The 22,055-nt window shown below is 52.7% G+C and overlaps 1 protein-coding gene across 1 annotated transcript; it reads left to right on the top strand.

Moving 5' to 3' along the window:
• The first annotated feature begins 9,437 nt into the window (after positions 1-9,437).
• TBATA (thymus, brain and testes associated) lies at positions 9,438-21,311 on the top strand. The gene is made up of 9 exons (XM_044236571.1): positions 9,438-9,527; positions 10,823-11,052; positions 12,943-13,098; positions 13,966-14,045; positions 15,586-15,759; positions 17,930-18,011; positions 18,807-18,951; positions 20,050-20,102; positions 21,070-21,311. Exons 1-9 carry the CDS (start codon positions 9,481-9,483, stop codon positions 21,153-21,155), a joined length of 1,053 nt encoding a protein of 350 aa, XP_044092506.1. The 5' UTR covers positions 9,438-9,480; the 3' UTR covers positions 21,156-21,311.
• The last annotated feature ends 744 nt before the right edge of the window (positions 21,312-22,055 follow it).

Below are 22,055 nucleotides of genomic sequence, written 5' to 3'. Positions count from 1 at the left end.
TGCAGATTACTTAAAAATAAAATCTTTTGAAAGCAGGAAGGAAGGAAAGAAGGAAAAAGAGAGATAGAGAGTGAGAGAAAGGAAGGAAGGGGAAGAAAGGAATAGGAGAAAGAAGGAAGGATTGCCAATTCAATTTTTTTTTTTTTTAATTAAAGCAACTGAGACTGGCTGCAAATGTTAAGCTTCCTGTCTGAGACCACAGGGCCCTATAGGATATAATATTTTTATCTTAATCCAAATATCAGCCAGCAGCCATTGAAGTCATTTTAATTGTACCATATTTGGGTCTTCATACACTCCCCCTGCTACTAAGGAGAGTGGCTAGATGCAGACTAGCTACAAGGCGTTCACACTCCTCCAGGTGAAGAGTGGAGGGCGCTGGTTCTAGGAAAGAACAATGGCATCAGCGGGGAAGACTCGTACCTGGACAGATGAGGTCATTCTGGAGTAGGGTGGGCCCCTCATCCAATATAACCGAGGTCCTTCAGAAAGGGGAGATTTGCACATGGACATGCACACAGGGAGAGTGCCTTATGTGCCAAGGCCCAGCGGCAGGTACAGAAGGCAGTGTAGATCAGTAAGGATAGTTGTGCAGGGCACATGTCTTCAGGAGCCCAAGCAGGTGATGTGACTGCCTTGAGAAGATAAAGACAGAAGCTGAGACGTTGCTTTTCCAAGCCAAAGAACACCAAAGATGGCCTCTAGGGGACAGGCGTGGGACAGGTTCTCCCTCACTGCACTCAGAAGGAATCAGTCCCACTAACAGCTTGATCTCAGGTTTCTAGTCTCCAGAACTGTGAGATAATACATTTCTGTTGTTGAAGTCACCCAGTTTATGGCCCTTTTTTACAACAGCTCTGGTAAATCCATATGTTGAGATTCTCAAACTCATTCCAACCTTCATTAAGTTGACGCAGGAGGAATGGGAGAGACAGGGTGAACTGTCCATTTCGAGGAGCCTTGTGTCCCCTTGAGCCAGGTGTTTGAGCAATGACTGAAGTGCAAGAGCCCCCAGTACCCTGGGGACCAGGGCTAATCCTGAAGCTAATCCTTGAGGTGACCACTACATTTAGTTTTGGACCTGCCACCTTGGAATGCTGCAGGAACCACTGCCAAAGAAACCACTCACCCAGACATAGTTCAAACGCCCTCCCTTACCATTCATTTTTTATGTATTTCAAGAATTGCAAATATGTAAACTCTTTACATTGGCTTCCCATTCAAACATCTAACTCAAGGCTCCCTGATTATTGCATCATCGTAGACCCAATTAAACTCATTTCGTTTGAAGATTCTTATAAGTCTCTCCAATACACAAATCACTCCCCTCCTTTAGAGCAAGTTGTTTATAGCTAATAGGCTTACTCCCCACCCGAGCTAGCCCCCTCCAGGGAAGCCTTATAAAGTTTCTAGTTGGAAACAGAAGGCCCTGAGGGGATTGCCCAATGTTGTCTCAGGACACAACCTCACAACCATAAAAACAAGTAGACACTGAGGTCTACTGGCAGAGAATCAGTTATAGAATATGCATGAACAAGGGTCAGCAGAGGTAGCCTGGGCCATACCCCAGACTATGCAGAAAGCACTTACCTGGTTAACTCATCCATAAATGGCAACCCACAGCAATAATCATCTTACAGTAGATATGCTGACCTATCTGTGAATTAAATTACTTCTGGAGAAGATGAACTCCAAGGGAAGATGCCATACAAAGTTCAGTTAACAGAAGGCACTTCTTGAACTTGGCCCACAGGCCCCTTCTGATTAGCCTCTGCCTTTTTCTGCCTTCACCTCCCGCATGTCTATCTCACACCAAGGCTTTATTTCCCAGGCATAGAGAGACCATATAGTTTATCATCCAATATGAGTTGCTTTTGATACAGACCCATTCAGTTTCCCAAGACAAAAGGTATAACCAGGACTGTTTTACCCAATCTGTGACTTCTGGTCTCCTTAGCCATGTGGAGCTACTTAGAGCTCCCATAACATGTCATGGGCTCTTGAATCCCCAGAAATTTGCTCTCCTCTTCTGGTCTACTTGGAGCACATTCTATAATCCACTCTTCTGTGGAGCCTTCCTCAAGACTCATAGGTGGGCTTGGGCTCTCCTTCCCCTGTGTCTTCACTGTCCCCAGCATATGCCACATTCTGTCTCCATTTCCCTGGCTCCCCACAAGACCTGTAACCTCTTGTGGACAGGCATTTTATCTTTTCATCATTGTGTTCTCTAGTCTATTGCATGTTGTAGATACTCAACACGTCTCTAATCAATGATTTTGTAATTAGCCTGTGAGTTTGAGGAAGGTAGTTTGAAGGTAGTTTGAAGAAGCCTGAAGAGTAGAAGAGGTAGCTGTGTCCACTAGCTTCCATCGTCTAAAGGGTTGTGATCACAAAGAGGACCTAGACTTGACTTATGAGACCACCAGGGAAGAACAAGAATACTAACGGGAAGCCTCAAGGAGATATATTTCAGCTCAGTATCAAGAAGAACTTTCTAGCCAGCAGGACTACACAAAATCAGTAGGCAGCTTTGAACAATAGAGAGCTCCCTGCCACTAGGGCTGTTTTGTTGACAAATACTAGTCTATAGTAGGAATTTTGAGGGAAGGATTAGGGCATGTAGTGGGTGAATGGCCTGAATACACTACCTTATACTTCGTGATTCATCCATTCATTCATTCAGTGAATATTTACTGAGCACCCAGCATTGCACCAGGAGCTCAATGAATTAGCACAGCACGGACACACCCATGTAACCACCATGCAAAGCAAGGGCGTATGCTGGCTGATGCACGAGGCAGATTTGGCCTCTGACCTGTTGGAGCTTCTAGGTTTGCAGAAGAGATACATACAATAGTATGAGGGGACGACTAGGGGTGGGAGCCAGAGAGACATTAAACTTGAACAAGGATGAATGTAGGAAGCTTGTGGGGTTCCATGACCTTAGATCTTTCTAGAGAACTCAGGATTCTTCTCTCTTCTGTGATGCCTGCTCTTCCAGTTGGGTGACCTTTCTGAAGGCTGGCTTAGACCAGTCTCTGCCTGTCATGTCAGTTCCAGAGCTGTGAGTTCTGCTCAGCTGACCGGTAACCCAGTAACTTTGATCATTCCAGGGGAGCCACGTGTGGTCTTTAGTCATGCCTTTTCTTTCCTTCCCTTGTCTCTAAAAGACCACCAAAAGGCTAATCACACCGAGTTTGGGACAATAGAGGCACCAGCAATCCCATGGTGGGTGAACCCCCAGAGCCTGGCACACTCTCCACTTTCAGAACAGCCATCAAAGCACCTGTGGTACTGGCCACAATCCAGAACTCCGTGTCCAAAGCAGAAAAGACATAGCAGGTGAGCCAAGAGGCATGTGATCGATCACAGGACTTTCTCCTGCCCTGATGGGGGACAGCACTAGGATAACACGCAGCTATTCATGAAATGTTTGCATGATTTGGGTAAACAATAGTAATAATAAAAGAAAAATGCCATGCCTCAAAGCCTTTGCTATGGGCCAGGCACTGTTCTGGGGTGATTATATACGCATTATCTTCCTTAAGCATCAAACAGCCCCATAGGGGCAGAATTATTATCCTTGCTTTACAGAAGAGGAAACAGAGGCCCAGAAATTGTCAAAACTTATCTGAGATCAAGTACGTAGGGAATGGCAGGCCCAAGGGTCTCCAGAGCCTGTGCTTCTGGCCTCCATTCTGTTGACCTTTTGTGGGGATAAATGAAAGCCCACCAAAGCAGAATGGGTCAAAATGGGCTCTCCTGTGTGAACTCCAAAAGTAGGTGAGTAAGCCCTCAGCAGACTGGCCATTGAGCAGGAGAGGGGATCTCAAACTGAGTTCACAGCATATGCAAAGTCAAAGAAAAATAATGAACAAGAAAAAATGTCTTCTGACTCGTGTTACAAAGGGATAATGACTCTAATATACATATATTCATGTAAGAAGGACAACAAACAAATAGAAAAAGTGGGTAAGAGATATGAACGGAAATAACAAGAAATATACACAGGTAGCTCTTAAGCATAGGAAAAAAGATGCTCAATCTGACTGAAGAAATGCAAAATAAAATGGCATTGATCCCCTAAAGACCGGAAAGCCACGTGGGATGCAGCTATGATGGCCTCAAACGTAGACTATATTTGAAAAGAAGGAAGCAGAAAGTCAATGAGCTAAGTATCCCTATCAAGAAATTGTAAAAAGGACACAAAGTAGACCCCCAAGAAAGTAGAAGAAATTAAATAAAGAGGACCAAAAACCTAAACATTGGTTCTTTGAGGGGAAAAAACTGATTAAAAAAAAAAAAGAATAATCTTTGGCAGGATTTATCAAGGAGGAGAGAGAGAGAGAGAGATCAAATCCAGTCCAATGTCTGGAATGAAACAACGGGTATCACTATAGTTCCTGGAAACAATACAAAGATATGACCTATGCAATACAATTGAAAATGTTGATGTTCTGGAGAAATTCCTCAAAATACCCAATGATGCCAATACCAAAAGGCAGTGATGTTAGAATTTTCTGAGGAAGATTTTACAGAAACCATGATAAAAAAAAAAAAAGTTCTAATGAGCAATGAGAAACACACTGGAGATACGTGATAGAAAAGAAAATAGGGGCGCCTGGGTGGCTCAGTGGGTTAAGCCGCTGCCTTCGGCTCAGGTCATGATCTCAGGGTCCTGGGATCGAGTCCCGCATCGGGCTCTCTGCTCGGCAGGGAGCCTGCTTCCTCCTCTCTCTCTCTGCCTGCCTCTCTGCCTACTTGTGATCTGTCTCTGTCAAATAAATAAATAAAATCTTTAAAAAAAAAAAAAAGAAAAGAAAAGAAAATAGAAAGTTTTGGCTATAGAAGCTATAATGAACCAAATGGAAATTTTAGAAATAATTGTAATACCTGTAACTCAGGATTTCTCTGATCATTAATCGCCTCAACTCTAGAATTATGAGATAACAGGTCTAAAAGGATTAGCACAGTGCCTGGCACATAGAAAGTGCTCCGTAAAATGTAATGTTTCTCCTCTCATAACTGAGATGTCCGAGCAGGAGGACCAAGCTTCAGAGCATTTCCAGGCAGACAGACCCTCCTGCCTTGGATGCTCCATAAAGATGATGTCAGGAGGGTTTGCTTAGCAATTATGTTATCAACCTTACAAACCAGTGTTGAAGGCATTCCCTAAGGTACTCCCTTCACCCCATAGCTCAATTTACATGCAGACCCTGCTGTTGGGTTCTGAAGAATACAAAGGAAGCGTAAGAGGTACAATCAGAAAGGGAAGGTGGGCTGTAGTTTCAGCTGCCTCAGGTCATCTGGTGGGAAACCCCCCAAAGTGGGTTGGAAGCAACAGGGTGGGACTGGGCAGGAAAGAAGCTTTCTCTTCTTTCAAACACAATACTGTTTATTGTAATAGTAGCTACAACCCCAGAAACGTGGAAGAAGGATCTTGCAGAATGGGTTCAAAGGGGTCTCCTTATTCCCCCAGAGACTGGCCCGGGAAAAGCTACACTTACATGGAGACCATGCTGACCTGTATGGATGCAGGAGCACTGGGGGCCAGGCCAAGATCAGGCACCGCCCACAGTGGGTCATCACCATTGTTGGAATCCCCACCCTCTGCTGGGATGAGCAGAACTCCTGAAGGAGTTGGGTTTGCCTCTAGCTTTCCTTCTTCCTTTCCTTCCTTCCTAGCCGAGGATACAGCATCAAGCATGTTCCCTTAGTTCATAGAACCAGCATGCACCCCTCACAGTGCCTGATCTTATCGTACCCTGTGGACAAAAGGAGACCCACTTCATTTTACAGGTGTCCCAAGTTGAGCCTCCAAGCAATCAAGTGAATTACCCAAGGGAGTTCTCGGACTAAGGACTCATCCCATCTATATACGTATGTATAGTAAAAAATCCTACCTCCATCCTGACGCCAATACTAATGAGCATTGTTATTACCATTTTTGAGCATCTTGTGTGCACCAGGTAAAAGACTAGGTAGCTGAATTCCCTGAGCTCATTCGTCCTTCAGAAGGACACCAGGGGTAGAGGAGACTGCCCCATCAGACAGGCTCAGAGAAGGCAATAACGGTAGGAGATCATACTGAGTGCCTGGCATTGTTCTAAACACTTCAATGTGCATGAAGTCATTCCGTCTTCCCAACAATCCCATGAGCATGTTCATTTCTGAGATGTGATAACTGAAGTTCAGAGACATCAGGTAATCTGTCCGAGGTCACACAGCTCGCAAGTAGCAGAACTGGTGTTCAACCAAGCCTTCTTACCACTGTTCCATGTTTCTGGCAGCACGGGTGATTTCGAAACCCAAGGTGCCACATCTAGGAAGTGTCCGAATCAGATTGAAACCCCTGCCCAGCTAAAAACCAGAGCCTTCCCACCCCGTTATCCTGCCCAGAGGAGGGCTAGAGGGAGGCTCTGTGTCACTCGGGCAGCCTCCTTCTCTCCAGCTAAGAGGCAGCTGTCTTGCCAATCAACCCCCAGAAACAGGGTGTGTGGGAAGCAGAGCTCTCCAGAGTGGCATCAGGCCTGGTTGGGCTGACAAAGCTGGGACCAACCTCCACCAACCTTCTTTGCCAGTTTTTCTGTCTGCCGCTTGCTGGCTGAAACCAGCCCCCGATTCTCATTGTCTCCCTCGACTCTCACTGAAAATGCCAAGTCCCAGGTGGAGAGGGAACTTGGAGGGAACCTGGAGGGTTCAGAGAAGCTGGGGGCGGGTGGCAAGGAGAGGGGTGCTGGGGAGTGGTTCTGGAGTTGTGGGGCAGGGGTAGCCTAGCAACCAGTGCCTTACGTGGTCACAAAGCCGACAGGCTTGCCCACAGAACCAGCGAGCCTGCCTGCCTATTGATGTGTCCTCTCGCTCCTTTCTGCTCAGGCAGCGGGGACTTCTCATACACGGACCGTAGCAGGCACTCGCCTCGGTGAGTCCACCACGGATGTCTCCCGGGGAGGAAATGGACACTAGAGCCAGACAGAGGGGCCAGGGGAGGGCCTCCAGAGGCCGAGATGCAGAAAGGGAAGGTCTGTCTTAGGATGGGTGTGAGCGTTTGGACTCCTTGTGTCCAGCTGGTTGGGGGCCAGGCAGAGAGGGGAGTGAGGACGGGAGCAGACACAGGAGGGCCCGGCCTGTCCCACTCTGGAAAAGACAGGCCTGCCTGAGTCCCTGTTGACCTCTACCACAGCTGTGGGTCATGACCCATTTGTGGCTTATAAAATCAATGTAATTGGTCACGGCTAACATTTGCGAAATGAAAACAAGAAGTAGGATGAAAATAGTGCTGTGCATGCTATGTGGCAAGGGTAAGCATTGCTCTAGAATGTTCTTGCTTCAGTTTCACATACACAGATGTGTGTGCACATGTGTGTCTGAATCAGGATCTAGGAAGGAGTTTCTTAGTATGATCACAGTCAAAAGCATTTGAAAGTCTTTGTTCTAACGAGTACTTTTTCCTGTAGGCAGATGGGTTTGGGCTTCCAAATGGCCTGTCCTCAAGCCTGCAGCATGTGAGTGCTCTAGACCCAGCCCCCGTCACCAAGGATGTCCAAAGCTTCCTTCCAAGGAAGTTCTGCCGACTGTTTTGCTCTTTAGAGAAGAGACCAGGAGACTTAAAGGCAGGATGCCTGAAAGTCTCCCCTTCCCCGAACTCAAGAAGTGCTTGAGAGGCTGGCCCTGAGGATCTCTGGGGTCCTTTGCAGATTTTGTGACTGAGAGTTCATTTTCAGAATGCACTGGCTTCCTGTCCCAACCCCATCACTACCCTGCACTTTGGAGAGATATAAACAGATAGATCGAGAGATCTATATACTGTATGCGTGTGTACATGTATGTATAAATGCACATGTGTATGTGCATGTGTTCTCACGTGTATTTTTATGTGTACCTGTATATGTGTGCTATACATGTGCCTGTATATTGTGTACATGTATGTGTATATGTACATATATGTGTGTACATGTGTATAGGTATGTGTATACAAGTATATATGTGTGAACATGTTTGTGTGCTGTGTGTATATGTATATGTGCATGTGTCTATGTATGTGTGTATGTGTATATGTGTGTGTATGTGTACATGAATGTATATATGCGTATACTGTATTGTGTGTGCATGTGCGCACATATATGCATGTGCATGTGTGTTCATGTGTATTTGTATGTTGCCTGTATATATGTGCTATGTGTACATGTACCTGTATGTGTGCATATGTATATGTATGTGTATGCACATGTCTATGTACGTGTATGTGAGTGGTATATTGTATGTGTATATGTATGTGTGTATGTCTATGTGTATATGTAAGCATGTGTGTGTATACATGTATGTACATATGCACATACTATATAAATATGTACATGTGTGCGCTTATGTACATGTGTGTGCGTGTTCACGTGTATTTATATGTGTACGTGTATATCTGTGTGTGTACTATATGTGTATATGTACGTGTCTGTGTATATGTATGTGTATATATTATGCATATATGCATATATATAGCTATATTCAGGTCCATAGATTTAGACGAATCACAATTCTTTTTTTTTTAACATTTTATCTATTTATTTAACAGAGAGAGGCACAGTGAAAGAGGAAACACAAGCAGGGGGAGTGGGAGAGGGAGAGCAGGCTCCCCGCTGAGCAGGGAGCCTGATGCGGGCCTCCATCCCAGGACCCTGAGATCATGACCTGAGCCAAAGGCAGATGCTTCACCCACTGAGTCACCCAGGTGCCCCCAGTCATAATTCTTGACTTCAACACATATCATCTTACATCCATGTCACCGAATTAGTTTATTTCATTTTATAATGAGCACCGGCAAAGGCACCTCTCAAACCAAGAACTAGAACACCACCACTAACAATCTAACCCGCCCCCCTCCCATCCCATCCCCCCTCCCTTACTTTCCTCAGAAATAGCCACTAGCTGAATTTTGTGTGTACTGTTTTCTTGCTCCCCCACTTATTTTATCACATTTATGATACTTTTGCTTGCCTTTGAACTCTACCTCTAAAAAGGAATTTCAGGCTTTGGGGCTTCTGTGACTCACTTTCCTTGATCTCACATTGTATTTGTAAGATTCACCCATGTTGTTCTGCGTAGCTGTGGTTCATTGTCATTGCAATATGACGCTTAGTTGCCCACATGCAGCACAGCTCATTTTCCCGTTCCTGCCACCATCGGACACTTGGGATGTCGCCAGGTGTTGGCTAATTTGCACGATGTTAGTCTGAATATTTTTACATACAGCCCCCGTGGTACCACCGCAAGGGCCTCCCTGGGTATATGCCAGGGAGAGGAACGGCTGAGCGCTCTATGCCAGTTCAACATGCCAATGTTCAATTTTACAAGATATTGCCAATTTTTCTCCCCCAAGTGTCTGTTCCGGTTTACACTCCCACCACCAGTGTATGAGAGTTCCTGCCATCCATCTCCAGCACTAGTATTAGGTGCACTGGCCTTTATTCTGTCAGAAAGGCTACGATGGCTACCGAAGTGAAGACCCAGTTGGCTGAACATCCACTGATGGCGTAAGACCCCGCGTGTGCCCCCCGCTGCTGACCAAGGGGGTGGTGGAGGCGGGGGGGTGGGAGACAAAGGTGGCCAGGGGGAACCCAGCAGACTGAGGGGCCTTGCCTTCCGCTGCCCTCAGCCAGGCCCCCGTGGGTTCCTGAGCCTGAGTTTAGCGCAGGTCACACACCGGGTCCCTCCCTGGAGGGAGAGGACATGGTGACGGGGGGCTGAAGCACCTAGAACTAGAATTCCTGGGGTTTCTAAGGGGTGACTTCCTCCATCACTTGGGGTAGGGGACCACCAGGTAACTGCAAATTTCAGAGAAGGTTTGCTTTATTTCTTTAAGTCCCAGATCCCTTAGAGGCCAATCGAGGACGGCACAGAAAACTCAGGGGCCTGGTCAGCGAAATTCTCAGAGGGTCCCGGGGCACAGCACCTTGCTTAGCATATCCAGAGTCCGTCTCTTCTCCAGAGGGCCTCCCTTCAGCCGGGGCCAGTGGGAGAAGGGAGCTCAGACAGCGCGCAGGCAGGTGGCCCCCCCAGGCCCCAGGCGGAGAGCACCCCACCTTTGGATCCTTGCTGGACTGACCTCGAGCTCCTCCTCCAGAGGCAGGGCCCGGCATCCTCAGCGGAGGGCAGGGGCGCAGGGCGGAGGTCAGACAACCTGAGAAGCTTGTCTCCAGCAAAGCAGAGCAAGAGCTTGACGCTTCCCTGCAGCGTTGCGACTCTGAAGGCTACCGCATCAGCTCTGCGTCTCCTGGGAGGGGCCCCCCCGGGAAAAGGACATGCTGGCGCCATCTGACCTCAGCGCTCCAGCTTTGGCCTCTGGATGCCTGGGCCAAGATTGTCTGGGGGGCATGGGGTGGGGAGGGCTGCCTGTAGCTGGCTTCTCCTGGGCTGCCAACAGTCAGCGTGGGGACAGGCCCTTGCTGTGTCTGTGTATATAAGGTCCCTTTGCTTCTGCCCAGGTATTTGGTTGAGTAGGTGGGTCTGAGGCTTCTTCCCTGTGGCTTGAGAGAGGGTTTGTGGGAGAAAACTGAGGTCTTGAGAGATTCCATCTGAATTCTCTCAAATAGATTCAAGCTCCCTGCGAAGGCAAGGAAGACAGGAAGCTCCCTGGGACTGGATTGTACCAGTTGGGAGTGGACCCCGGGAGAGGCCCGGCTTTGGGTGCCAGCGGGGTGGGAGTGAGATCCTGGAAACCCGCTTCAGAGTGTCTCGGTAATAGATTCCAGATAAGACCCGAGCTCCAAGCTGGGTGGGCACTGCTGCCAGGAGGCTCCATTAGCTTCTCCTTGATCTCCTCCTTCAGTCCAAGGGCTGAGCCTGAAAAGAAGTCAGGACACAGGCCGAGGAGCCACGGGGACGGCGGGCTGCAGAAAGAACTGATGATCCCAGGGATTGTGGATTTCCAGCTGATCCAAACGGCACTGAGGACCCCCAGGCCCCAAACCCCTGGGGCCTACCGCTTTGGCCGCCTCAGCCACCACTCCTTCTTCTCCCGACACCACCCGCACCCACAACGTGTGACCCACATCCAAGGTAGACCTGGGGTGGGTAGGGGCCCAGCTGGAGGTGGTGGGGTCGTCTTAAAAATGGGAAAGGGAGGTGTCAGCCCCCATTTCCAAGCTGAGACCCGGAAAGGGTGGGGATTTGGTCGGGGTCAGAGAGCTCCTTGGCCACTTGCAAGCACTTGGTCAAGCAAAGACTTGACCCGGGGGACAGGCTCCAAGGCCAACTGTCTAGCTCTAGACCATGTCCCTCATTACCAATCCTCCCATTTTAGGATTCAGGGAAAGGGATAAATGTTCTGCCCCAGAACCGCACTCTGTTCTGGAACTCAAGCCAATTAATCCACTTAGCCATCTATTGAGTGTGAACTACAGATCAGGTACATTTTAAGTGCTAGGGATATGACAGTGAATAAGACAGTCCCTGACCCCACAGAGCTGACTCTGGTGAGAAAGGATAGGAAACAGATAAGGTGTCAGCGTGTAGAAAGCGCCAAGGCTCTCGAGGGGAGGAAACCTCATCAGCAGCATGGCCTTTGGGCAAAGAACTAAAGGGATATTGTGGATATTGGGGGAAAAAATGTCCCGGGCAGTGGGAACACCAAGTGCAAAGGCCCTGAGGCACACATCCTGGCTCTGCTGGAGGGTCAGTAAGGAATCCAGTGTGGCTGGAGCAGAATAAGGAAGGGTAAAAAGGAGATGGGCCAGAGAGGTGATGGGGGTCCAGAGCACGTGAGCCTTGGAGGTCACCCACTTACCATTGAGCCATCTCGCTGAGGCAATGGGAGCCTTGGGAAGGGGCAAAGGCAAAGAAGTGACAGGAGTGACATGTTGGCCGCTGTCTGGAGGGTGGCATGGACCAAGGAGGTAGCAGTGGAAGACTGAGCGGCCCTGCTCTAGAGACCTAGAGAGGTGAAGTGAATAGGATTTGCGGACTGGTTCAAAATGAGTGGGAAAGGCAAAGAGCGGTCAAGGATGACTCCCAGGTGCTGAGCCTGATGGCTAGAAAACCAGAGTCACATGGACTGAGGCAAAAAGAGCCCGAAGCGAGGGCCCAAGCCGGGTGGAAGGGGGGTTGGGAATTTGGTGAGGACCTGGGAGATGCAAGACTGCACGTGACTTTCAGGCTTGGGGGTGGAAGGACAGAGTAGGCGGCTGGGCCCAGAGTTCAGGCGAGAGACCCCGATGTGGCCATTCTAGGAGGGATGCCATTGGTGAGAAGGAAGGAGCGAAGGAGGTGAGGAAGTGGCCTGTGAGTTAGGAGGGACCAGGAGAATGAGGGGACCCCTGGCCAAAAAGTAGAGTGTTTCTGAAAGGACAGAGTGAGCCACCATGCTCGGTCCTACCAGGCTGGTCCCTGAAGCTTCACGGTGGGCGATAATACATGGTCAGATTGTAAGGCAGCATGGTCCTCGTGTGTAAGCGGCTCGCCATCTCCCCCAGGCTACCCGGCACAGGCTGACAGATGGCAAGGAGTTTTCTCCAGGGGGGTCTGGCTAACTCTTACCACTCCCTGTGATTTGAGCCCAGGCCCCTCTGGTCACAGACTGTGGCTTAGCGCCCCACCCCCATGCTTTCCTCTTTAAGCTGTCTGCCTCTGTGTGTTCACACCTGCAGTTCCTTGCTCTGTCCTAGAACATCAGAAGGACCCCAGTACTAGGGTCCCAGAAAGCCTGGGTTCCTAGCTCACCTCCACCTGACTCGCTAGGTGAGCCTGAGCACAGCCTGTCACTGTCTGTTCTGGTGTCCCTGTGGGTAGGACCTCCGTGGCTGCGGGATCTCCCAGCTCCAGTGATCTATGGGCTTTTGTGGTTACTGGAAGAAGCGGGTTCAGTGCTCTCCCTGCCCACCGCCTCCCAGTCTCCCGGGCTTCCTGGGGTCCACCCAGGCTCTCCTTCTCACGGCCTCTCACCCTTCGCAGATCTCACCGGGAAGCCCGTCTGTGTCGTCAGAGACGAGTTCTCTCTAGCCCCCGTGCCTCAAGTCACACTTTTATCCCGCTGCCTGATGGGGATGCCCGGCATCTCTGTCCCCGTTGGAGACCCACAGTCCAATCGGGAGCCTCAGCTTTCCTCTGGTGTGTACTTGGGCAGCAACCCCTCTCCAGGTGCCTGAGAAGGAAAGAGCTCTTAAGTTGGTGGGGTCCCGTGGGGTACCCTAGATTTTTCCACATTTCCTCAGGCAGCAGCATCTGCATTCTTCCCCACCCCCTCCCCAGGTCCTCAGAAATGTGTCCCCTACTCAGATTTGAGGTATTTGAGGAGTAATAACCATCAGAAGAGAGGCACAGGTGGGCCACAGTCACGTGACCGACAGCCGGAGACAGGGATGATACTGGAAATGTTGAGTGGCTTGTATGCTCCGTCACCGGGCCGTCGGAGCAGATAGCCAGAGATGGAGGGGCAGCTCTCAGGTGGCCATGGCCCTGCCCAGGCCCTTGCCCTTCCCTGCGGGCCAAGGGGAAGCTCACTGGTGGGTGTGGGGAGAGGCCCCAGGGAGGAACCAGGACAGCGGTGCAGAGCAGAGAGGGTTCCGAGGCGCTCTGTCGCCAGCCTGCCCCCAGACCAGCTTCGCCAGGAACAGGTGGATGTCTGAGTGACTGGTATAGCACAGCCACTGGGTCTCCAGCCTGGCCTCAGTGTCCAAAGGAAGCAAAACTGGATTAACCTGCACACTTCCTAGCACAGGGAGCCAAGCATCTCCAGCATCCCCCAGTGAAGCCACAGGCTAGGGTATCAATGTCAGCCGCCCGCCAATAGTGACTGCACCAAGGTGGGGGGGGGGGATTCCTCCTCCCTCCCTCAAGGTCACTGCCTCCCCCTTTCCCTGTAAGACATGAGGCTGGAAAGGCTGGGGAGGTGACCAGGCGCTTCCCCCGAGTGCTGGATACCACAGGGAGGGCGGGGAGGAGGACCCCACATATCAGCTGGCAGTGTCTTCCCAGAGACCTGGAAGAAGGAGTTGAAGGACCTGGCTTCCCGGGTGGCCATCTTCACTAAGGAGAATGAGCTGAAGAGCAAAGAGGTGGGTGTGGATCAAAGGCGCTACCGGGAAGAGATCCAAGGGTCCATCTCTTTGTAACAAAATCCCTGCCAAGGGGGTTCCCACCTCATGGACAGTAAAGCCTGTGTCCACAAGAGGTGGGGGGCTGTTGGCCCAGGGAGGAGGGGCTACAGAACACCGGCCTGAAGGGGGAGGGTCGCGGCAAGGGCTCGGAGGAGAAGAGAAGGTGGCTGGGTGGAGAAATCCAGGAAGGGTTCGTAACAGAAGGGGAATGTAAAGAAGTGGACAGGGGAGGCGTCCCTAGGGGAGGCCTGCAGCACAAGACCGCAGAAGCTGGGAAAGGCAGGACATCCTTAGAGACCGGGCTGACGTGCAGGGATACGTGGGCAGCCATGGCAGGGGGAAGGGGGGGAAGTGTGAGAAGGGGCCGACTTTGAATGTGGACAAAAAGAGGAGCTTGTTCTTAATTTCTGAACTTACTGTAGTGTCGGATCTCATTAAGGAGGGGAGATTCACTGAAGGATTTCAAATAGGATGGGGTGACCTCATGGGTGCCATTTGCTGGTAATTCAGTAAAGACAGTTGGAGGCAGCTTGGAGGTAGCTGGAAAGGGACTGAAAGCAGGTGTGGCTTTTGAGAAGGACTCTGGCTCCGCCCTTGTCTGGGGCAACAGAGCTCTCACGATTGCTTTGCGGATAACTCAGTGCAATACTCACAGCAACTCAGTTAAGCAATCTGGGTCTCACTTTTCTTATCTTGAAAATGGGGAAAAGTATAGGGGTGCCCAGGTGGCTCAGTCAGTTGAACATCCAACTCTTGATCTCAGAGTCCTGGGATCGAGCACCACACTGGAGCTCTGTGCTCAGCACGGAGTCTGCTTCTCTCCCTCTTCCTCTGCCCCTCCCCTGCTCACACACAGGAGCTCTCTTGATCTCTCTAAAATAAATAGACAAGTAAACAAACAAATAAAATAGGAAGTATGCCCCAGTCTACTGGGTTGCAAGGGTAGGAGGTCCCAGGCCTCGTACCCACAGGCCTGGCTCAGGAGGGTTTCCCAGGGCAAAGAAAAGATGCCAAGCTCTGGGGGACAAACTTGGGAGCAGCTGACCTGGGAGTTAAGGTAGGCGATGCGGACCATGGCCCAGGATACTGCTTTCAAATCTGTGATGGGCTTGGGGGGAGGGGAGGGAAGGAGGGTCTCCCTAGGAGGAAGTACGAGGACTTCAGAGGATCGCCAGGGGCTCCGGCATTCAAGTTCCAGGAGGAAGAACTTTGGCTATAGAGGGGCCCCTGGCTGGGGAGAGGAGTCTAGAACAGGGTGGGCTGGCCTGGTCATCCTCCCAGTTTCCTGCAATGTGGTGATGCTGGGATTTCAGGAGGGGAGGGAATGCCCTAGAGGTATGACTGGGCCCCTTCTGCCTTCTTCCTTGAGCCGCGCCCCCCCCACCCCGCCCCACTCTCTCTCTCTCTCTCTCTCTCTCTCTCTCTCTCTCGATCTCTCTTGTTCTCTCTTGATCTCTCTCTCACTGCCTGGAGTCTCTGGCCACTTTGCCCCCAGCAGAAGGAGGAACCTCAGCGGGAGCAGGGGGCAAAGTACTCGGCCGAAACCGGGAGGCTCATCCCCACTTCCAGCCGAGCCGTTGGTCGCCGCCACTCTCGCCAGAGCCCCCGGATTTATCCTTCTGGCAAAGATGGAGGAGTTCAGACCATTGTCCTGCGGGATCAGGAGCTGCTGGTGAGGCCCTGGGAACGAACGCTGGGAGCTACGGCCCGATGGAGGCCTGGTCTGAGGGCTGAGAACACGGGGGTTGCTGCTCCCAGGCTCCCAGCAATCCCAACTAGGAGCTTAAAAACTTCAAAGTGTGCTTTAAAGTGTAGCACTTTAAAGCCCGGGGCGCCTGGGTCAGTTAAGCATCTAGCTCTTGATTTTGGCTCAGGTCATGATCTCAGGGTCGTGGCATGGACCCCCACTTTCGGCTCCATAATGGGGTGGAGCCTGCTTGGGATTCTCTCTTTTCCTCTCCCTCTGCCCCTTCTCCCTCCTCTCCCTCTTTAAAAAAAAAAGAAAAAAGGCAGCGTGGCCTCTCCTGGGGACACATGTACCTGAGACTATCAGCCTCAGGAACTCCGGACCTGGGAGTCCAGCCCCCGGATCCAACCCCCTGTTGCATCCAGGTTTCTGTGGGAGGCTCTCCCTCTCTTTGAAGGCCTTCCCCGCTCAGGGATTTAGTTCCATGATCCACCCAAGCCAGGAGCATGAACGGCTTGTCAGGAAGGGCTGTTCCCGCTATGGCGCTGGAGGAGTTCAGGAAGGGAGCCGCTGTGGCTGAACGGCTGGAGAGGAAGGTCCTGCCTAGTGTTGTCCCCAAAGCATGCCCTGCTCTGCCTCGGGCTGCAGTCAGCCAGGCCAGTCCCAGCACGGTCTTCCCACACTTGGAGGGGTTTGGTCTCTGCTACAGTGATGCACAGACTCACCCCTCCCCCACCCCCCACCCCCCGACTCCCCCACCCCCGCCACAAGTTTCCCAGTCAAGGCCTGAGATGAGTCCCTGCCCCTTGCCGGTGGCTTAAAGCTATCTCGAAGTCCCTTTCCAAAAGCATCCATGTTCTCCAGAAAAGGTTACACACAGAGCCAGTCTCTCAACACCCTCCCCGTGACCAGCGCTTCCAAGCCTGCAGTCCTTTGGAGAACTGCACGGGTCCACTTGAAATGGATAGCGCAGGCAGGGCCCAGAATCCCCATTCCACAGACGGCAAGGCTAAGACCCTGCCCGGTGACATTCTGTGGCCCAGGCCCCCAGAGAGGGAGCGGTGTAACCCGGACTAGAACAGCACTTTCTCCACCATAGGGCGGCCTCACCTTGCCTGGAATTAGGTTCTCGGGTCCTGTGGGGAGGGGGCCCAGGGCAGGTAAGTTGGACGCGGAGAACGGAGAAGGGCCCAGGGGCAGACCCAGGGTGGGAGTCACTGCAACAGGTGGGTATGTGGGACCGAGGGGGTGCCCTAGGGGGCAGAGGCCTGGGAAGATTCTCAGCCCGGTTCCCACTCTGCTGAGGATGAGGCAGACTTGCTGGGGACCGACAGGCCCCTCCAGGTCCTGGGAAGACCAACTGCCAAGCACTGAGGGGACCCCACTTTCCTAGGACTCCAAGGGTTCCACCTGCTACCGCGAGCCCCAACTCCAGCCGGCCATAGCCACAGCCACCATCAGCAGCTCGGCCTAGGGAGCCCCCGTAGCCCGTTTGACACAGAGCTGGCTCTCCCCCGGATGACACTTGCCTGGAGATCACAGGGGGAAGAGGGTCGGAAAGTGGCAGTGACACCCGAGGCTGAGGAAGCAGCTGAGGAAGCGGCTGAGTGTGAAGTGCACACGCCACTGGGGGAGACGGGATCTCAGACCAGGCAATCTGCAGAACCAGCCAGCCCTGAGCCGCAGCCCACCCACTCCAATCACCCCACCTCTATGCTAGTGTCTCCAGACCCTGGGAGCTCCAGGGAGGGGAGGCCTGTGGGGTTCCTTAAATCCCCACGCCCAGGACCCAGGGATCCGAGACTCGGTGCGTCTCTGAGCAGCCCCGCGGCTCTCTCACACTCCGCCTCCCCAGTGAGGGACTCTGGGGTACCATCAGCCCACATGGGGTTCAGGGAGGAGGCGTCCACACATGGGGTTCAGAAGCTTGGTTCTGCCGCACTCTCCCGGCTGGGTCCTCAAGACTCTTCCTCCAGGACTGGTGGGACAGAAAGTGCTCTGTAAAGTGCGAAGTCACGGGGCAGGGACCTTGGTGGGGACTAGTGGAGCCAAGCATGTGGCTCTGGGAGCCCACGTTGTGGGGGTGGGGCCTGTGCTGCTGGCTGGGACGTGCCTACCAGACCCGCTGACCCGGGGCCTATCCTCCTGCCCACAGATCCTGGAGCTCCTTTGTCAGATCCTGCAGACAGACTCCTTGAGCGCTATCCAGTTCTGGCTTCTGTACGCTCCTCCGAAGGGTGAGGACACGGCCGGTGCCTGGGGCTTTCTCGGACTGGAGGCTGTTGAGGGCCTTGTTCTCTGGATATCACTCGGCTCCCACCCAGAGCCATCTCCCTGGGCTGCTGCTCCGTTTTGGAGCCCCAAACTAGCCTTTTCCAGCAAGACAGTGCCCCTGCTCCCTGCTCCTGCTCCCTCAGCAGGATTTCCACACCCCTGCTTCTCAGAGGGGGCTTCGGGCTGACCACCACCCTGGACACCTGGCAGGGAGAAGTCCAGAGCTGTCTTCAGCAGACACCCACTGCTGTGGGAAAAATGCACACACAGGCACAGCATATGCACAGGGACACACGAGCAGACGCACATGCACACACTGGGATGGTGGGTGGAAGTGGTAATCAAGTGGGGGGTTGAGGAGTGCTGATGGGAGCTGGAGGGAGTGGGGAAGGGGGGCGGGGGAGGGGGGGAGGGAAGGAGGCAGGTCCCCAGGGGGCTTTCCAGAGAGAGCCCGGAGGCATGGCGGCTGGGCCAGAGAGGGCCCAGAACAAGGTACGGGCATGTGATCTTGTGGTGAGAGAAAGGTGGGGAAGGGTTGGGTGTTCTGCACACACATGGGCCAAGACAGAGAAGGCCCACCCCCCCCACTCCCCTGCCAAAAGGGGACCTGGACGAAGAATGTCAGATGGTTAGAGAGAGCTGTCCTGGGTCAGGGTTGGGCAGAAGAGCTGGAGGCTGTGCTTCCAGCCTGTCCCTTATGGGGACAAGACAGCATGGGTCTTGCCACTGAAGACCATGCCCCCCGGCTATGCTTGCAGAGAAAGACCTGGCCCTGGGGCTCCTGCAGACAGCAGTGGCTCAGCTCCTTCCACAGCCCCTAGACTCTCTCCCGGTGGAAAAACTTCTCCATCAGCTCCACGAAGTCCAAGAACCTTCTCAAGAGAGGCAACAACCACCCTACAGGTGGGCTCCACACCCCTCACCTGCCCCTCTGCTCCCAGAGCTGCTCCCTCACATTCATCCACCTGTCCTCCCAGGGGAGGCTGGGGTGGTCTGAAAAAGGGATCCGGGTGCTGGCCACAGCCTGGGCTCACTGAGCCTGTGCTGGAGGAGGAGAAGGCCCAGCCCCTTCCCCGGGGATCCCCAGGTCAGCCCCTGCTACAGCCCAGGCTTCCGTGGCTGGCTCTGGGGGATGCCCTAGGGGCACCCTGTGTCAGCTGTCGCAAGACAAGGGCCAGAGGAGCCACATGGAGCCCTCCTGCTCTCAATCTTTGGTAAGTAGAGAAGGAAAGCTAACAGGCAAGCAGAAGTCCCTTACCAGGGATGTTACATGCTTCCCACAGCCGGAGGACACAGGGAAAGGGGTGAGTAGGGAAGTCCTCACAAAGCAGGTGTGTAGGGCCAGGTGTCAGTGACGGATCTGGCAGTAATACATGCCCACTACGCTGCCTGACCCTGGCAGATGTCTCACGTATCTGCAGCCCACACAACCATCTGTGGAGGCAGCGGTACACCCCCATTTTACAAATTGGAAAACTCAGGCTAAGCCACCGCTACATGGAGGCCCAAAGTCACCCGAGGGGCCCACCCTGGAGCTGGGATTCAGCCTGGGACTAGTCTCACTTCCCAGCCCAGCAGCACGCAGATTTGCAGGAGACCTTGTGGAAAATGCAGATTCTGGAACATTCTACCACAGCACGTTGGGGATAAACCAGGGGCTGTGTCATTTTGACAGTCTCCCGGAGTTTTTCCAGTAGAGCTCAGGGAACGCTGCTGGGATTGGTAGAACTGGAAGGAGCCGATGAGAGAGGGTGGGGACAGTCAGGAAGGGAAGGCAGGAATGGGTTCACTCTAGGGAATGCTGAGTTTGAGGGTGGTTGCAGCTTGGGGGCTGGGGCTTGTGCTCATTTAGGTTTGAGGGCCTGGGTTCTCGCTCTGACCCTGCACTGGGCTCTCAGGTGTCTCCCTGGAGCACTTCCCTCCCTGCCCCACACACCCTGCCACTGTGCTCCAGTGGGCTCTGGCCTCACCTTCCCAGCCTTGTCTTTGTGTCCTTTATAGCCAATCCCCGAAGAAGACAAAGACGCCGCCCCTACCCAAAGGCGACAAACCAGGTAAGATCCCAGGCAGCAGGTCATCCTGGGGACTCCCTGAAGCCCACCCTGGCTGTATGCCCAGGGGGATTCAAGGACCCTGGAGATAAGGCCCTGTCCCAGGAAGCTGCCCGTTCTGTCCATTCATCTCTCCACTCATTCAGGAGACTTCCTTAGCAGCTATGAGCTAGGCTCTGGGGAAGAGTCCAGATCGGCTCCTGTGGCCACGGGGCTTATGAGGAGGAGGGCAGCCAACATAAACATCTGAGGGGGCCAGGCGTCAAAAGGGGGAAAAAAGGTAAAGTGAGGAACAGTAGGGAGGACTGGCAGGGTGGGGAGAGGGCTCCTTAAGCCAAACAAAAGGTAGGATCCAGCCCAATGTGGGTCTAGGGAGAGCCCAGAAGTAGGGCTCTCACGTGCCTGGTGTGTGGGTGAAATCACATACAGGCCAGGGTGCCTGGGGCCTTGTGGGTCAGAACAGAAGTAAGAAATTAGATGGGGTAGGTGAGTAGAACCGGTGGTCCCATGCAGAGGGCGTGGGGGTTCCCTGGAGCCTTATGAGCAGGGCCTGGGGGACCCATGGCAGTCCAGTAAAGAATGGACTATCGGGAGCCAGGGGGTGGGGGGACACCAGGGAGGAGGCTGCAGCATCATCCTGGTGCCTTTGGCAAGGGCAGAGAAGAGGACAGCTACTCGCCATGTATAGTATTCTCCCCCACTAGACTGTAAGGGATCCTAAGGGGGCTGGCTATCTGGCTCTCCAGGTATTTTTTGTCTGTATGGAGAAAGGGAGAGGGAGGTGAAGCTCTGAGAAGAGGGTTGGCTCCTTCCAGGTCACCAGCAGAGCCCAGAGCAGAAGCTGGCCTTGACCCACATCTTCCTGGGGTCTTGTGGGGAGAGCAGGTCCACCCAGGTCTCCCGAGCAGCTCCCAGCTAGGGGCCAGGCCCCTCCCTGTCCTGTCCTGACGGATGTCTTCCCTTCTCCCAGAGTATATCGGAAGAGCACAAGTTCTTCGGATGCATTCAAGCCAGATGGCAGAAGAGAAAGCCTCACAGCCAAAGGCAGAATGCTGAGTCCGAGTCCCTTTGCCCGCCTTGCTCAGGAGCTGCCCCCTGGTTTGAGGCTGTTCTTACCAGCCTCAACAGCCCCACCGTCTCAACAGCAATACCGACTTGCCTATCACACGGAGCCCATTAAAAGGCTGCCTTCCCTTTAGGAGGACAATTCCACTCTCCTCTCTGTAGTGGGTCTGTGCTTGGGGGCTGGGTGATTCCAGGAGCTGGGATGGGCTGTGGAACGGTCCCATTCCCTTGGAGAAAGTCCAAGTGGTAGACTTAGTGTGTCAGCACTTAGTAGACAGCACTTAGTGTGTAAGTGGTGTTCTGTGTTCCTAACGCGTTCTATGTTCCTAAGAGTTGAAGGGCAGCCCAAGGAAGAAGTTCTGTCCCTTCCGAGCCAAGACACACAGGGTTCCAGGGAAGCTAGAGCAGAGGTCAGGAACCCACAGGCCTCTGGAAAGTAACCATCCATATCAACACTTGAGATCCTTGCAGTACCATATTCGATTCTCCCAAAAGTTCTGTGGAGCAGACTATGAGTAGCATCACTCCCATTTTACAGATGAGTATATCGAGGCTCAAACAGTGAATAACTTGTCCAAAACCACACAGTAAGTGGCAGAGCCAGGCCCGAAATCCAGCATGTCTGGCTTGGGAACCCCCCTCTCCCCCACTGTACTCTCCTGCCTTCCAAACAGCTACCCTGCCAAAGGTGGCTGCAGAACGGTGGTTGGCAAGATCAAGGAGGAGGAAAGAGACCTTCCATAAATGGGATCCAGCTGGGGTTTTGCTATCCTTTACCATGTAGAGAAGGTGGCCTTTGATGCTCTGGGAAGTCCAGTGTTCAGCCTTGAGATGGCTGCAGATTCTGTGGAAAGCCGGGATGCGGAGACGTGGGAAGAAGCATTGGGGTTC

Source organism: Neovison vison, chromosome 2, assembly GCF_020171115.1.
Source record: "Neovison vison isolate M4711 chromosome 2, ASM_NN_V1, whole genome shotgun sequence".
Lineage (NCBI taxonomy): Eukaryota > Metazoa > Chordata > Mammalia > Carnivora > Mustelidae > Neogale > Neogale vison.
Note: the sequence above shows the minus strand (reverse complement) of the source record. Positions and strands in the feature narration are given on the sequence as shown.